The sequence below is a fragment of the Pelophylax lessonae genome (assembly GCF_965119305.1).
Source record: "Pelophylax lessonae genome assembly, chromosome: 3".
NCBI classification, from domain to species: domain Eukaryota; kingdom Metazoa; phylum Chordata; class Amphibia; order Anura; family Ranidae; genus Pelophylax; species Pelophylax lessonae.
In genome coordinates this window covers 420,597,341-420,613,517 of record NC_138770.1, presented here as the reverse complement: position 1 = coordinate 420,613,517, position 16,177 = coordinate 420,597,341, and the positions used below count along the sequence as shown (strand labels likewise).

At 41.2% G+C, this 16,177-nt stretch overlaps 1 protein-coding gene across 2 annotated transcripts in view; it reads right to left on the bottom strand.

Annotated features, from left to right (window-relative positions):
• HEY2 (hes related family bHLH transcription factor with YRPW motif 2) overlaps positions 1-16,177 on the bottom strand; it is a 51,122-nt gene that overhangs the window by 30,282 nt on the left and 4,663 nt on the right. For both annotated transcript variants that reach the window (XM_082252192.1, XM_082252191.1), the window contains exons 2-3: positions 15,883-15,961; positions 5,667-5,750 (exon numbers count right to left, since the gene is read on the bottom strand). In XM_082252192.1, the coding sequence (XP_082108318.1) occupies positions 5,667-5,750; positions 15,883-15,961 (163 nt within the window). The remainder of the gene's footprint in view (positions 1-5,666; positions 5,751-15,882; positions 15,962-16,177) is intronic.

The following is a 16,177-nucleotide window of genomic DNA, read 5'->3' as shown; positions in this document are numbered from 1 at the left end:
TCCCGGATGGTCACTGATGTTTTGGTCGGATCCCGGATTTCACCCATAGGCAAAACAGACAGATCCTATGCAGGAACGGTGAGCAGGCCATCACATCATGATTATCGATTACATGCTTGAATATTTCTATTTTGATGTAAGCATATTGGATGTTGGGGGTTCATGTTGGAGTGTGGGTACTAAATAAAGCTTTTTTTTGAAACGGTATCACACTATTGTGCCTTCTATCTTTCCAATATTTCATGGGTATGAGCTGATCCCTGACTGAGACTGGAAAGCGGAGTTCTTCCGGTGAGAGCGGAGGTGGTCCGGAGTGTCAAGGGTTCAAGCAACCAATGCTTACAGGCATATTACCATGTTATTTCTGGTGAGTGCCCATTCTTAAGGGGTCACTGATGGTGTGGTGAAGGTTTATACTGGATTCATCATCTCTGAACACCGGGAATATTGAATAACTGAGGAATAACTGGTTTTTACCTTGAATAGAGACTGTTTTTTGCGGTACAATTCTCTTTTATGAGGACTATGTGATCATGATATGTTGAATACATATTGAGCGCTGCTGAATGTGATTCATGCTGGACATTGCTGGTTTTAGTATTTATTACGTTATATTTTAGACTGCTTCTTTTTTACAGTAGCTGCGATCAGCAATATTTTATGATATTTTATACCGAGTTCTTTTATGGTTATGTGGTTTTTAGCCTCAGATTTTAAGCGCTGGGCGAGTGTTTGATAATCCCCCTGTGTTTCTCAACCACTTTTTATTATAATTAAAAAAAAGAAATCAGGCAGTGGGAGACCATCAAGTGCGACCACTGGCACACATTGACAGTCAGAACCTAATGACAGCACAATGCTTCTGCTTGGAATCCATTACATAAATACAATGAGAACAAAGAAGAATTACTATAGAGGAAGATTTATTCCACCAACATGTGAATTTGAATGACCTATGTAAGTTAATAAAAAGTTATGCCCACTTTTGCATTACTTTAAGTACAGCCTTCATATGAAATAAGATTAAAGTCCCATCGCCTCTTGGATGCTTTTTTCTCCGATGGAGTGTGAGAACCTCAGTCAGGTTTTGTGCTGTATATAGTTCTAATAGCTAGAATACTTTAAAGCTGAGTTCACACATGTCCTGCTACGGTTTGCAGTCCAGAGTCCCGTGGGTTTGTGTTCAGCGGTTCAGGTGCGATTTTTTGCCTGAATTTGCATCTGAACTGGACCCAGAAATGCACAGGACCCTTTTCAAACCCACACTGCTGCCGCCCTGGACAGGTGTGAACCCGCACCATTGAGAGCCAGTCACATGCACATGTTATGTGAATTTAAAAACACATCCAAGAATTCTAGAAGAATGTATTATCCGTTGTCAATGTGTTTGTATTGACTCGGGGCCCTGTGGCAATAGAGGTATGCCTGCTGGGCCTGGTGGATAACCTCATCCTGACTAGAGACTGTGGTCAGCCTACTTCTGTTCAATGCCAAGAAGGCGATAGCTTTACATTAGAAGAAGAGGCTTCCCCCCTCTATTTCCTTCTGGAAACCACTAATAAACAAAAATCTCCCACTTTACAAGGATATATTAATTAACCAGGGATGCCTCACCAAATATGACAAAGTATGGACCAAATGGTTGAAGGATCCCTCCACAGCCTCATCTGGAAAGATCCTGGCAGGGTTTAGGTACATTTGTAACTTTGAGGCTTAACTGAGGGTTTTCTTCTCTTTTTTTTTTCTTATTATGTCATGCTTTGTTATTCCTTCACTTATCTTTGCCTCTCCCCAGTTGATGGTGCATGTAATAAGGTCTATACCCTAGTTCACTGAAGGCAAACCTTGGCACCCCAGATGTTTCGGAACTACAATTCCCTTGATGCTCATGCATTCTGCAATGTAGTTGAGCATCATGGGAAATGTATTTCCAAAACATCTGGGGTGCCAAGGTTTGCCATCACTGCCCTAGTTATTCTCAGATTAAGAGTGCTCATTTACAAACGTATTTTGAAGTCACACTAGTATTATCTTGTTTGTTGTTCATCCATACATGCAAACTCATAACATGTCATATATTTCGCACCCGTGTGTGCAACACAATAATGCAATATTGTTGTTTGTGTTCGATTGCTGTACTATTTAGTACTAAAATTTAAATAAAACAGATTTAAACAAAAAAAAAAAAAATACATCCAATTCACATACACACTATATTGATAAAAGTATCGGGATGCCTGCCTTTTCAGGGGTTGGGCTTGGGCCCTTAGTTCCAGTGAAGGGAACTCTTAAGGCATCATAATTTTGGACAATTTCAAGCTCCCAACTTCGTGGGAACAGTTTGGGGATGGCCCCTTCCTGTTCCAACATGACTGCGCACCAGTAAACAAAGTAAGGTCCATAAAGACATGGATGAGTGAGTTTGGGGTGGAGGAACTTTACTGGCCTGCATAGAGTCCTGCCCTCAACCCGATAGAACACCTTTGGGATGAAATAGAGGGGAGACTACGAGCCAGGCCTTCTTGCCCATCATCAGTGCCTAACCTCACAAATGCGCTTCTGAAAGAATGGTCAAAGATTCTCATAGACACACTCCTAAACCTTGTGGACAGCCTTCCCAGGAGAGTTGAAGCTGTTATAGCTGCAAAGGGTAGGCCAACTCAATATTAAACCCTACTGACTAAGACTAGGATGCCATTAAAGTTTATGTGCGTGTAAATGCAGGTGTCCCAATACTTTTGGTAATATAGTGTATGTGAACCCTTGGCGAGCTTTGAAAAAGGAAGTGTGGGTAAATCTTCCCAGCAGCGACACGGACAGCACTAAAACTTTGACAGAGGTTCTAACCCACCCTAGTACATCCAAAAGAAAATACTCATTGATTTTTTTTTTTTACTGATTGAACTTTCATGAGTATTCACAGATTCCTCATTGATTATTTCCTTCTTGGTGCACCAAGCTGTTAATTTTACTTCAGGAAAAGCATAATGACTAAGTACATCCCCACTGGCCAGCAATAAATGTGAAATGTGTTTGTACATTTAGTTTAGTAAAGCATACCTGAAAAAATACTATCCATTAAAGTCTACTCTTAAAGGTATTTAATGGTCGCTCTGTAACAAGGGAATATGTTACATGTTGTTCTCTGACATCTCTTACTTAATTATTAATCAAATGGTAATTAAATGCATGTTTCCTTTACTTAACTGACTCTTTTCTGTATTTGAAGACATGTGCAATAAAATAAGTAATCCTTTTGCTACTGAGGATCGATACTTTTACTGCATTAGAGTACTCGCTAATTCTGGCTAATTCTATGCAAAAAGTGTTAGTGGTCATTAAAACTAGTGAACAATGGATATGTAGAATGAGGTGCATTAGGTGCATTTTTACATTGAGCCTGACTTACTATAACAGTACATCTGTCTCTTAGCCAAGTGAACATGTAAAAACGGCGGCGGGTCTATGAAAATATAAATCACGGAGCCAAGATCTCCGTGATTTCTTTTTTCATACACCCGCCGCTTTTACATTTAGTAGCCGAGATCAGGGAAGTCACAGGGAAAGGAGCAGAGATGATTTAATGTTGCAGCGGAGATGATTTAATGTACCCGCGACAACAGCTGATGCGGTGTAACGTTACAAAACACTACTTCTTGAAAATTCCCTACCCTCTGGAGCTGTGAGCATGCGCACTGGTAAGCTGCTCAGCTGTTCCATGACAGAGGTGCTACCCTCCGGAGCAGTGAGCATGCGCAGTGGTAAGCCGCTCAGCTGTTCCATGACAGAGGTGCTACCCTCCGGAGCTGTGAGCATGCGCAGTGGTAAGCTGTTCCATGACGTATGTGCACAGGAAGTAACGAGAGTAGGGAATTTTCACGAGGTAGGGTTTTTTAACGTTACACCGGATAGTTTTCCCCGCTGTCGGCGGGTCCGGTAAGCGGGGAAAAGGACCGGGACGCGGCGGGAGGGGCACCTCTTTCGCCGCACCGTAAGGGTGATCCCGTGGCAAATCCAACGCTGGGACCACCCTTATCTGAAAGCCAATCGCCTGCCGTTGAAAAAAATACCAGGGTTATGGCAGCAACCCAGGTATTTAGCGTCAAAGGACCGACGTAAATTGACAGCGGGCAGTCGGTAGGTGGTTAATATTCGGAATGCCCGCAACACATTAGTAAGGTGGTGAATCACACAGCTATCTGCACTTGAGCACGTTCTGACATGCTGACTCTGTCTTTACGTAGTAGTCAAAGCAATAACAAGTGTGTGTGTGTGTGTGTTGCACTGTTGGTGGAAAATAAGTAGCGGGAATCTGGAGCAGTGGATTAACATCAAATTTTGCTTGAAAATTGGCAAAAGTGCGAGTGAACCTTTAGCCCTTTTACAACAGTCTTATGGTGAACATTCCATGCAGAGGCGTAACTAGAACCTTCAGGGCCCCAGTGCAAGAAACCATGAAGGGCCCCCCTGGACCCCTGGCCGGGGTCCTTCCCTTTAAGCCTGGGGCTATTCCCACTGATCCTGGGGCCCTTTACTCTCATTGCGGGGCCCTTTATTACGGTCCCGCAGAGGGACCCTTTCACAAGTTCTGCAGTGGGCCCTCTTCCTGCCATCTTGGGGCCTCCCCATGGAGGTGGAATGCCAGGGCCCGGTCACAAGTGTGACCTTTGCGATCCTGGAAGTTCACCCACTGGTGTCAGTAATTTTTCTTTTTTGCTATTTTAACTGTATTGCAGGGCCCGGTTGCAATTGCAACCACTGCAACCCCTGTAGTTACGCCCCTGATTCCATGAAGAAATAAAGGAGTTTGAATGGCATTGTGGTTAAAGGAGGAGCAGGAAGATGTCCACAATGACACAACAAGTGGACATCCAAAAAGGTAAAGAACAGATGCAAATGTGGACAGAGTGCAAGCCCTCATAACCTCATGCTGGTGTGTTTTTTAGATCACAAGGGGACAGGTCACTATGAGTTCATAGAACATGGTACAACAATCAACCAAGATTGTTACTTCGAAATTCTGAAAAGGTTATGGAAATCTTTTCAGAGGAAAAGACCGAAACTCTGGTCTGACAAGTGGGTTCTCCACCACGACAATACTCCCACACAAACATCTTTTGTTACAGTCAATTCCGGAAATTAAATTGTCACACTATTTATATGTACATACAGTATATATACAAGAAGTATACAGTATACTGTATGTATATATTTTTATGACTCCAGAACTAACAGAAACGTAAGTTTGGTTTTTAAACCAACTTCCAAGAGTAAGCCGCCACCAACATACGGCAGCAGTGACTAAAAAAAAAAAAAAAAAATCTTTTTGGAACACAACGCTAATTTATCACATAGGGAACACAATAGGTTCTATTCTGTGTTTAAACAACCACAATATTTTCTTGAGGGGAACTGAGGCATCATGAGCGATGTTATCCCTAAGGGAAAAGAACAACTGTACTGGAAATATTTCTTCCCCACTTTCATGACTGGATTATGTTTTAACAGTTTTACCACAACAAAGGATTTAATTGAAAAGCAAGCTCGGTGCCAGATAAGGCCACATGCAATATTATTTTAATGAGCCTCGAAGAGAACCAACAATTTTAGATCAGAGGTACAGTAGAACGGATGAAATAAAAAAAACTTTTGAAGAAATGACTTACTTGTTTCTCAAAAGCAGTCGGCACAAGCCGCCGTAATTCAGACAGGCTGTTATTGATACGATCTCGTCGGCGTTTTTCTATAATCTGTCAGAAAAAAAAAATGTGTGACAAACCAACAAGAGAGCAACCTTAACTCATTACATGTTTATAGCAGGAAGTTTCCATGCAAATTTCAAACATGCAATCATTTGGAGTCCTAATTAAGAGGATCAAGAAAGAATGGTTAAATAAAGAATCCTTGAAGCACATTTAAAATTGTTTTTCGCAAGAAGACTAAAAATAAGTCAAAGAGCCCATTCTGATTTAACAAAAACAAGAGCAAAGACACTTGCAGAATAATCTTGTAGCAACCAATAAGATGTGTTCATTAAGGGCCCTTTCACACAGGCTTTCCGCCCGGCTGACTTGGTATTGCGGGCGGATGACAGGTCCGTCTCCGCTTACTGTGCAGAGACAGACCTGTCAGATCCCCGCTCTCCTCTATGGGAGATCGGATTAAAATGGACTGCCTATCTGTTTTCATCCGACCCTATCCGATCCGATCCTGGACAGGATCGGATCGGATAGCAGCGGGTGTCAGCAGAGATGTCTCCGCTGACATCCGCTGCTCCATAGGGGTGCATGGAGCATCCGGCCAGGTCCTCCTGAAAGACTGACAGGCCGACCTGATCAGAAAGCCCATGTGTGTGAAAGGGCCTTATGTCCTTCCTATCATTAAAAACTTGATAGCTGGAATCTGATTATCTATAATGAGAAACACAGATACTTCTCTCCATCTTTAGGAAATCATTAATCAAGCCTTCCCTTTATTGCACATGCATTAGTATATTTTACAATGATATATATGTTCTACAGTTTTTCCCAGCAAACTTTTTACATGAATGCAGGGAATGCATTAAGGTAAAAAAATGTATTGAGCTTAGAATCACTTTAACCTCTTCTGGACCAGAAGATTTGCCCCCTTAATGATCAGGCCATTTTTTGCAATTCGGAACTGCTTTAATTTAACAGACAACGCGGTCATGCAGTGCTGTGCCAAAATAATATTGATGTCCTTTTTTCCCACTAATAGACCTTTCTTTTGGTGGTATTTGATCACCTGTGCGATTTTTATTTATTGCGCTATAAACAAAAAAAGAGCGACAATTCTGAAAAAACTCCAATATTTTTTTATATTCTGCTATATAACAGAAAACAGAATATAACAGAAAAAAATGTAAAAATCTAATTTTTTCATCCCTTGAGGCCAATTTGTATTCTGCTACCTATTTTTGGTAAAAAAAATCCCAATAAGCGTCTTTTAATTGGCTTGCGCAAAAGTTATTGCATCTACAAACTAGGGGAAAGAGTTATGTAATTTTTATTTATTTATTTTTTACTACTAGTAATGGTGGCGATCGGACCCCTGACATTTTTGACACTTTTGGGGGGACCAGTGACATTACTACAGTAATCAGTGCTAAAAATATGCACTGTAATAATATAAATATGTGCTGCTGTGATTGCTCGCAGTCCCATTTAAATTAAAAAATATGCAATGTTACTGTAATAATGACATTGGCAGGGAAGGGGTTAACACAGTGGTGATCAAAGGGTTAAGTGTGAGCCTAGGGGGTGTTTTCTAACTGTATGGGGGGTGGGCTTGTGAAATGACCACAGAGACCTGTGATCCTATATAGAAGCATCACAGGCGCTCTGTAATCATTACAGAGAGAAGAACGGTCAGCTGTGTTTACAACAGCTGACCATCCTCTCTCAACAGGTAGGGATCGCGGGTGCCCGGCGGCATTTGCGGCCGTTGGTCCCGTGGATCGGTATCCCCACTGCCCCCCAGCACCACTCCCACGAACGGACGTACCCATACATTGATTCGCGCAGCCAAGCCAGCCTGTCGCAGTATATATGCGGCGGGCGGTCGGCAAATGGATAAAGTTTGCCTAATCTTACAAAGTGAAGATTTCATAATATTAGGGAACATCTAGAAATATTATTTTTGCCTAAGCAATAATATGAAAAATGTTCAGCTTGTCTTGGATTACCCCATAAAGTGTACTTTCTTTTATGTGACAGTGTCCTGACACACCTGTTCTGTAAGTGTATATCTGCAGTGTAAGATCATCTAAGACACTGCTGTCTCTGACTGCTAGTCTCACAAGTTTAGAAGTGAAATTCGGTGATGTTACTACTGCGCTGCTCATTTTTCTTTTGAGGACGTTCTGGAGAGAAACCTGTACCTGAATGCCTAATTTGCAAAGGTATCCCTGCTTCTAGTTCATTCTGTGGATTTGTTCTTCCTCCGCCTTTTGTGCTGCTTCTTGTATTTTTATTAATCCGCCACCAGATAACCAATCACCGGGAGCAGCTCTACCATTGTGGGCACATGTTTTGGTTTTTAGCTTAATGTCCACCTAGGACACTACTTGCATGGGGTATTTGGGGTTGATTTACTAAAGGTGATTGGGCTGTTATATATTACAGAGTTGGTAAGGTTAAATAAAGACACCGGTCCATCCAGTTCAACTTGTGGTGTGTGTGAGAGTTTATGTCAATATTAAATCCCATATCTCTGTATGTTGAGATGCCCATATAAAAGTTTTTTTAACCACTTGCTACCTGCCCGCCGTCAAATGACGGCGGAGCGGTGTAGCTATTGTTCTGGGATGCCGTCATATGACGGTACACCAGAACAGCCTCACTCTTATTCGGCTCTCCTCGACTCACAATGTCAGTGTGTGAGGCAAGGAGAGCTGATCAGCGGCTCCTCCTCATAGGGGAGACAAATACAAGTAATCAGGGCACTGATCACCAGTGCCCTGATTACACAAAATGTAAATAAAGTTCCAATTACTGCCTACCATCAGTGCCCACAGTGCCCGCCATCAGTGCCCATAGTACTGCCAGTCAGTGCTTATCAGTGCCTGCTCATCTAGGCACTGATGGGCACTGACTGGCAGCACTATGGGCACTGTTTGTGGGCACTGATGGTGCTGCCCATCAGTGTCCATCAGTGCCGCCCATCAGTGCCGACCGTCAGTGCCCATTAGTGCCACTCGTCAGTGTCCATCAGTGTCGCCTCTCAGTGCCCATCAGTGCCGCCTCTCTGTACCCATCAGTGCCACCTCTCAGTGCCCATCAGTGCCACCTCTCAGTGCCCATCAGTGCCGCCTATCAGTGCCCATCAGTGCAGCATATTAGTACCTCCTCAGTGCCCATAAGTGCCACCTTATCAGTGCCCATCAGTGCCACCTCATCAGCGCACATCAGTGAAGGAGAAAAATGTATTTATTTTCAAAATTTACTCACAGAGTTTTGTAAGAAATAAAAAACCCAGAGGTGATTAATTACCACCAAAAGAAAGCTCAATTTGTGTGAAAAAAATGATAAATGTCATATGGGTACAGTGTAGCATGACCGCGCAATTGTCATTCAAAGTGTGAGAGCGCTGAAAGCTGAAAATTGGCCTGGGCAGGAAGGGGTTGAAAGTGCACTGTAGGCAAGTGGTAAAACTAGCGATGCTCCCTGCTGATACCACTGCTTGTGGAAGGGAGTTCAACATCCTCACCGCTCTGACAGTAAAGAACGGTTAAACTGCTTCTCCTCCCGTTTCAATGAATAGCCATGTGTCTTTTTAGACTCCCTCCAACTGAAAAGTTTTTTCCCTATGCTAGATTCACCAGTAAGGTATTTTTGTATCGCTATCAAATCTTTTCCAGAGAGAATAGGTTTAATGCTTGTAGTCCTTCCTCATAACTGAGGTCCTCCAGTCCTTTTATTAGCATTGTTGCCATTCTCTGGACTCTCTCCAGTTCCAGCACATCCTTCCTGAGGACCGGTGACCAGAATTGATGGAAGTCAGCAGAGCTTCACCTTGTTCTTCAAGCTCTGGGACAAATTCCCTTGCAAAGTGAACACCCTTTTTGCCTTTAATAAATCAAACCTCCCTGTGTTTACAGGGGATAATTGACATCCTTCCGAACAATTTGTCCCAAGGCTAGTATCACATTATTGTGGTTTTCCTGCCACCACATTTGCGCGGCACAGTAGCCCATTCATTTGAATGGGCTGCTGTACCTGAGGAAATGGGAAATGGGCTGCTGCACCTTTTCTGAAATCGCAGCCACAGGGAAACTGCATAGTGCTATGTGTTTCCCAGCATGGGAAAATCTTCTCTGCTTTTCAGTGCGTCGCGGTGCCATTAAGAATTAATGGCACTCTTGCGTGTCCGCTAACAGCAACGCGTTTTTGCTGCAGTATGGCAAGGCGGGTATGGCAGTCCTGCACTCACAAAAAAACATAAAACCTAACAGATAGTTTTCAAAGAATATCCAGCTCCACAAATATTACATATAGTAAAAAAATAAGTACTAGCTTGTTTAAATGGTGAATCCAGTATAGGAACTTTTATGTTATGTGAGCTTCAATGTAGATGTAATATTGTTAGTTCTAAATGCTTTAGTACTGATACTTTAGTGATGATAAAACTTATTTTTTATGTTATTACTCCAGTTCTTTACTTGTTCTTTTGTGTATACCTTTTCTTTTCTGTTTTTGTAGCTGAAACCTTTTTAAGATATGTTAATATAACAAGGGATCTAACTCGTGTTATTTTATTATTATTATTATAATATTATATATTATTATTATTATAATATAGGATTTATATAGCGCCGACAGTTTATGCAGCGCTTTACAACTTGAGGGTAGACAGTACAAATACAATATACTTTAATACAGTAGGAATCAGAGGGCCCTGCTCGTTAGAGCTTACAATCTAATTTTAATAGCAATACCGCAAATGTTTTATTATAAAGTAAAGTATTATTATATATTAAAAATTGTGAATTAGGTATAAGAACTTTTATGTTATATGAGCTTAATAGTTCAGACTATAAATGCATTTGTACTGTACAAACCAACTTTTATAAGTATTTGTCTTCAATGTACATGTATGATTGTTAGTACTAAATACGTTAGCACTGATACTTTAGTAATGATACAATGTATTGCTTATGTTATTACTCCAGTTCTTTACCTGTTCATTTAAGTATACCATTTTCGTTTCTGTTTTTGTAACTGCATTTTTTTAAAGATATGTTAATGTATTTAAAAAAAAACTGGATATAACTGGTGTCATTTTAGTAGCAATAACGCAAATGATTTATTATAATGTAAAGTGTTATTATATATTAAAATATTCCTGTCTTTTTTTTTTTACACTGTCCAGTTCTTTCAGGCTACATTCACACCTGAGCGTAGCGTTTTTCGCGCGTTTTTTACCGCGATTTTACCGCGATTTTTGCGGCGTTTTTTACCGCGATTTTACCGCGATTTTTACCGCGATTTTCGTGCAGGCGTTTTTAGATTGAATAGAGATCAATGGAAAACGCCTGTAATCTGCCCAAAAAGAAGCTCATGTACTTTTTTGAGCGTTGGGCGTTTTGTATACAGCGTCAAAACGCTCAGATGTGAACAGGGGCCATTGAAATGAATAGGATTTGTCTTGTTGGGCGTTTTGAGAGCTGATCCTAGAGCAGAAAAACGCCCCAAAAACGCCCCAAAACGCCTAGATGTGAACGGAGCCTTAAGTTATTGATAATTACTTCTTATGTGTAACATAATTACACATAATATATATGGGAAAAAATAACAACACCGTAAATAATTTCTTTCCAACTGATGTTTTATTCTATTAGGTATAGACCTATCCTTAATAGAATAAAAAAAAAACAAAAAAAAAAATGTATAACTTTTATTTATTGTATAAACATATGAGAAAACTTTTTCAGTTCAACTAACTAACGTAACATTCATTGTTATATTACTATTATATCACATTCTGTGCAACCTTAACACACAACACCTACCAATGGATAAGAACTCAACTCTACAGAGACCAATGTGTCTGAAATAAGAAATGTCTATGTTGCCCCACAAGTGCAGATTAGTCTTAAACATTTAGGCTCTGTCTGTCATTCCAGTGCAAAGTTCCACAAGACCAAAAAAACTCATTTCAGACGCTTACATTAATGGTCCATCCCTAGACCATTAAACTGTGGGGGCCACCGGACAGGTTCACATCACCCCGTGCATGCATTGGAAGGACATAAAGCTGACAATATACTATACAATCCGATTGAACAATTATTTTTAGCTCTACCATCAACTATGTGGTGCAAAGGCCTGGCTGATTTGATAATTATTCAATGGATGATTTAGGTTTGTCTTTTTTGTTACATATTTTTAGTAAATCGAAATAAGGCTGTACAAAGTTTGTACAATTTAATTTAATGTATGGCCATCTTAAGTAAAACCTAAAAGGTCTTAGTCCACCGGCCATGCTTCGTACGCTACAATCAAAAAATATTTTAGGGCCTTCTTTAGGCCTTGACTGCTGATTCTAGATAAAATAGTTAACATATTGAAACATGAAGGGGGGAGATTTGCTTTGTTGTTCTGTATAAAGGGGGATCTTAATAAATAAGGAGAAGTTTCAAATATACTTGGACCCATAGGTGTGCCATGAAGTTGCAAATATACTTGGGCCCATAGGTGTGCACAGCCTATTGCATTAGGGTGTGCACCCCAAAGGTCAAACAAACGTGTGTGTATGTATATACTGTATATATATATATATATATATATAGATAAATATCTCTGTATATATATATATATATATATACATATATATATATCTACATATATAGATATACATATATATACTTCATATATTTTAAGCACACACTACCTTTGACTCCTTCTGCTCAGTGCACGCGTGACGCACCACCAGAAAAAGGTGGGCCGGGTGCAATCTCTGAGGCCGGGCATATCCCCATCCTGCCCACTGCCCACAAACGTAATTGCAGTACTAGAAGAAAGCAAGGATCAGGGTCCATCTTGGGGATGTTCCTGCAGTCCTCCTGAGAGCCAGCAGTGCCTGAAACTGCTGGGGGGAGAAGGTAGGGGAAGGAGATTTGTCCCGATAATGTGCATGTCATTCAAGAGAGTTGGCAACTATGGGGGATTAGGGTGTGCCTAGGCACACCCTTTGTGCACGCCTATGGTTGGGCCCTATAATGTCATCGTTCCCTGTCTACCTTCTGCACACATGGTGGGTTTGTACAAGGTTAAAGGTTACAATTATTATTCAACATGACCTGACTGCTGGACATTGTCATCATTTAATTATGACATTAAGGAGGAGGTTTACTAAAACTGGAGCACTCAGAATCTGGTGCAGCTGTGCATTGTAGCCAATCAGCTTCTAACTTCAGCATGTTTAATTAAGCTTTGATAATAAAACCTAGAGAGAGAGAGAGCCAAGCGCCGATCTAAGTGTAGCACAGCAGTAATTTTAATGACACACAATAAAATCGTTACTCACAAGAGGTCCATAAAAGCAGGCATTGGTAAAATCAGTAAGGGGAAGGTCTCTGGGGTCACATCCGAGGTGGAAGATCCAGTCAGGCGGTAGCGCTGTGATGAGGGAGGGCAGCCGATGGCCTCATGTCGGAGGCGGGAGACGTGCAGATCCTCTGTGATGGTGGAGCAGCGTGGGACCGCCGGTCGGATGGCTGTGACGTCACTTCCGGAGACAGCAGGGAATCAAACGGCGACGCGTTGCGGAGCTCCGCTCCTTCTTCAGGCCGACGGCCTGAAGAAGGAGCGGAGCTCCGCAACGCGTCGCCGTTTGATTCCCTGCTGTCTCCGGAAGTGACGTCACAGCCATCCGACCGGCGGTCCCACGCTGCTCCACCATCACAGAGGATCTGCACGTCTCCCGCCTCCGACATGAGGCCATCGGCTCTCCTCCCTCATCACAGCGCTACCGCCTGACTGGATCTTCCACCTCGGATGTGACCCCAGAGACCTTCCCCTTACTGATTTTACCAATGCCTGCTTTTATGGACCTCTTGTGAGTAACGATTTTATTGTGTGTCATTAAAATTACTGCTGTGCTACACTTAGATCGGCGCTTGTCTCTCTCTCTCTCCTGAAACCATACAGGGTCGCTTCACCCTCTACAAGCCTGCAGCCATCCAAGTGTCCAGCTATTGGATTACACTCCACCATCTGCCCACAGTATACTTTTGCAGTCACCCGTACTGTCTGTTTGCGCCACCTCTCTCCCCCCTCTGCCTGCCTTATAATAAAACCTAGAAGCTAATTGATTTCTAGGCCGAGCTGCACCAGATTTTGCTCACTGGTTTTAGTAAATAACCTCCATGGTATGCACAGACATAGACTGACGCTTGCCTTTCCTTTATCACATAAACACTGAACACGTATCCAAATTTTGAGAATTTGCAAGCAGCAAAAATTGAAAGAACAAGTAATCAAAATCTGTAATTATCTGATATACAGGCGGTCCCTGGGTTACAAACATCCGACTTACAAATGACTCCTACTTACAAACGATGGGAGACAACAGGAAGTGAGAAGAAATTAACCCCTAGAAAGGGAAATTCACTCCTGTAAGAGTTCTCATGGGAAATAGGTGTCTCCACTGAAGCTTTATCACTAATTCTTGTTTCCACAACAACCCAACATTTTCAAAATGCAGTTGTCATAGGGACAGAAAGTGAGGTGAAATCTTCTAAACAGGGGTACAGACAGCAAAACAAATGTTACAGGGGTGTTAACCCTTCCCTATGCTATCCAAACAATGTAAAAATTATACTTTTGGCTGGAGCTAAACTTAAAAAAAATTTACCTGTTCAGTCTTACAAACAAATTCGACTTAACAAACCTACAGTCCCCATCTTGTTCGTAACCCAGGGACCGCCTGTACACTATAAAGGTGATTTACCAAAACCGGAGCGTGAAATATCCGGTGCACCCATGCATAGAAACCAATCAGCTTCCATTTTTTTTTCTTGTCAAAGCTTAATTGAACAAGTTGAAGTTAGAAGCTGATTGGTTAGATTTTGCATTCTGCAGTTTTAATAAATTAACCCCTATATAGGCAGAGGAGAGCATATAGAATGATTTGCATCCTGGATCTAGAACAGTGATGGGGAACCTTGGCACCCCAGATGTTTTGGAACTACATTTCCCATGATGCTCCACAACACTGCAGAGTGCATGAGCATCCTGGGAAATGTAGTTCCAAAACATCTGGGGTGCCAAGGTTTAAGAATATCTATTTCATCTGATGTTGGGCATCCCAGTGAAGTTTTTAAAAAGTTGGGAAAATGCTGTTAAGGATAATGTGCTCTTTTTAGGTTTGAAGTCCTTGTTAGGGGTACCCATAAATGGCCAGATTCTCATCTGAGTGTCACGCTGGACTGTTAGATTGGGATGGGATCTGGTTGAATATGGCCAACCCTTTCATTGTCATTTACAATGATAAATTGTAATTACACATACAAATCAGAGCACTAAATAAAATAACTGTATTAAACAAACTACGGTATATACAGCAGTGCAGAGAAGTAAGCTAAAGTGTAAAGGGTAATAACCCACAGCAACCAATATTATTTTGACTGGTGTAAGACCACTATAAGATTAATTCTGATTGGTAGCTATAGTTTGTTATACTTTGACTTAGTGCGACTGATTTAGGTTGACCATACATCATTCAATTTTCTTGTTCTATTTCCTTTAGATTTACCTTCAACTTTATAGTGCAAGGGCCGGCCTGACTGCATACAAATTGAAAGTGTTTAGGAATGACCTCATATCAGACAGTTTTGGTAAATCTAAAGGAAAATGGTATAATGTATGGCCAGCCTTACTAGAGAAGAGATTTCACTTTACATTGAGAATAATCCAATTACCAGAGCGAATAAAGTAAAGCTGTGTTCATGTTAATCAACCAATCATGAGCTAGCAGAAACCCCTTTTTTTCTAACTTGCCTTGTACCAGCTTGGCTATTTAAAATGAACATTCCTTCACATTGTTCTCTAAGCAAAGTGAATATTCTCTTCTCCCTTAGTAAATCAGCTCCATTAGCCTTAACAGTCCAGACAACAAATGACATCAGGAGTTGAATTAGGGATTTCCATTTACACGCTTTATTGACTTTGCAGACTTTTACACGAATGCACACACAATTACAAGTGTGTTCCGTAAAACAAAACTACAATAACAAAAGTATCAGAAACCAGTAAACCCATAGAAAACAATTCATTCATGGATGCTGTACAAATCATCACTTTTAGTTTTCTACAATTTTCTGCTTTCACAAACAATATATAAAAACATGCAGGGTCTTACCCCTCTCCGTTTCTTCCTGGCCATTATCTGTGATGTTGTTGTCGGCGAGTTTGATCGAATTAATGAGCCGCTGCTATGCCTGTGAAAAAAAAAGAAAAGAAAAGAAAAGTAAAGTAAATCAAAAGTCAAGAAAGTCAGTGAGATCGTTGTTCTTACGGGATGGAGACCCAGCTTTGTGATCCTCTGCAAGAATATTCCTGGCCAGCGCTGAACCATGCAATGCCCTAAGTGCAAACCTAACTTAATTATAAGTAATTATAATCTGTGTTCTCATTTGAAGTACAACATTAAAAGT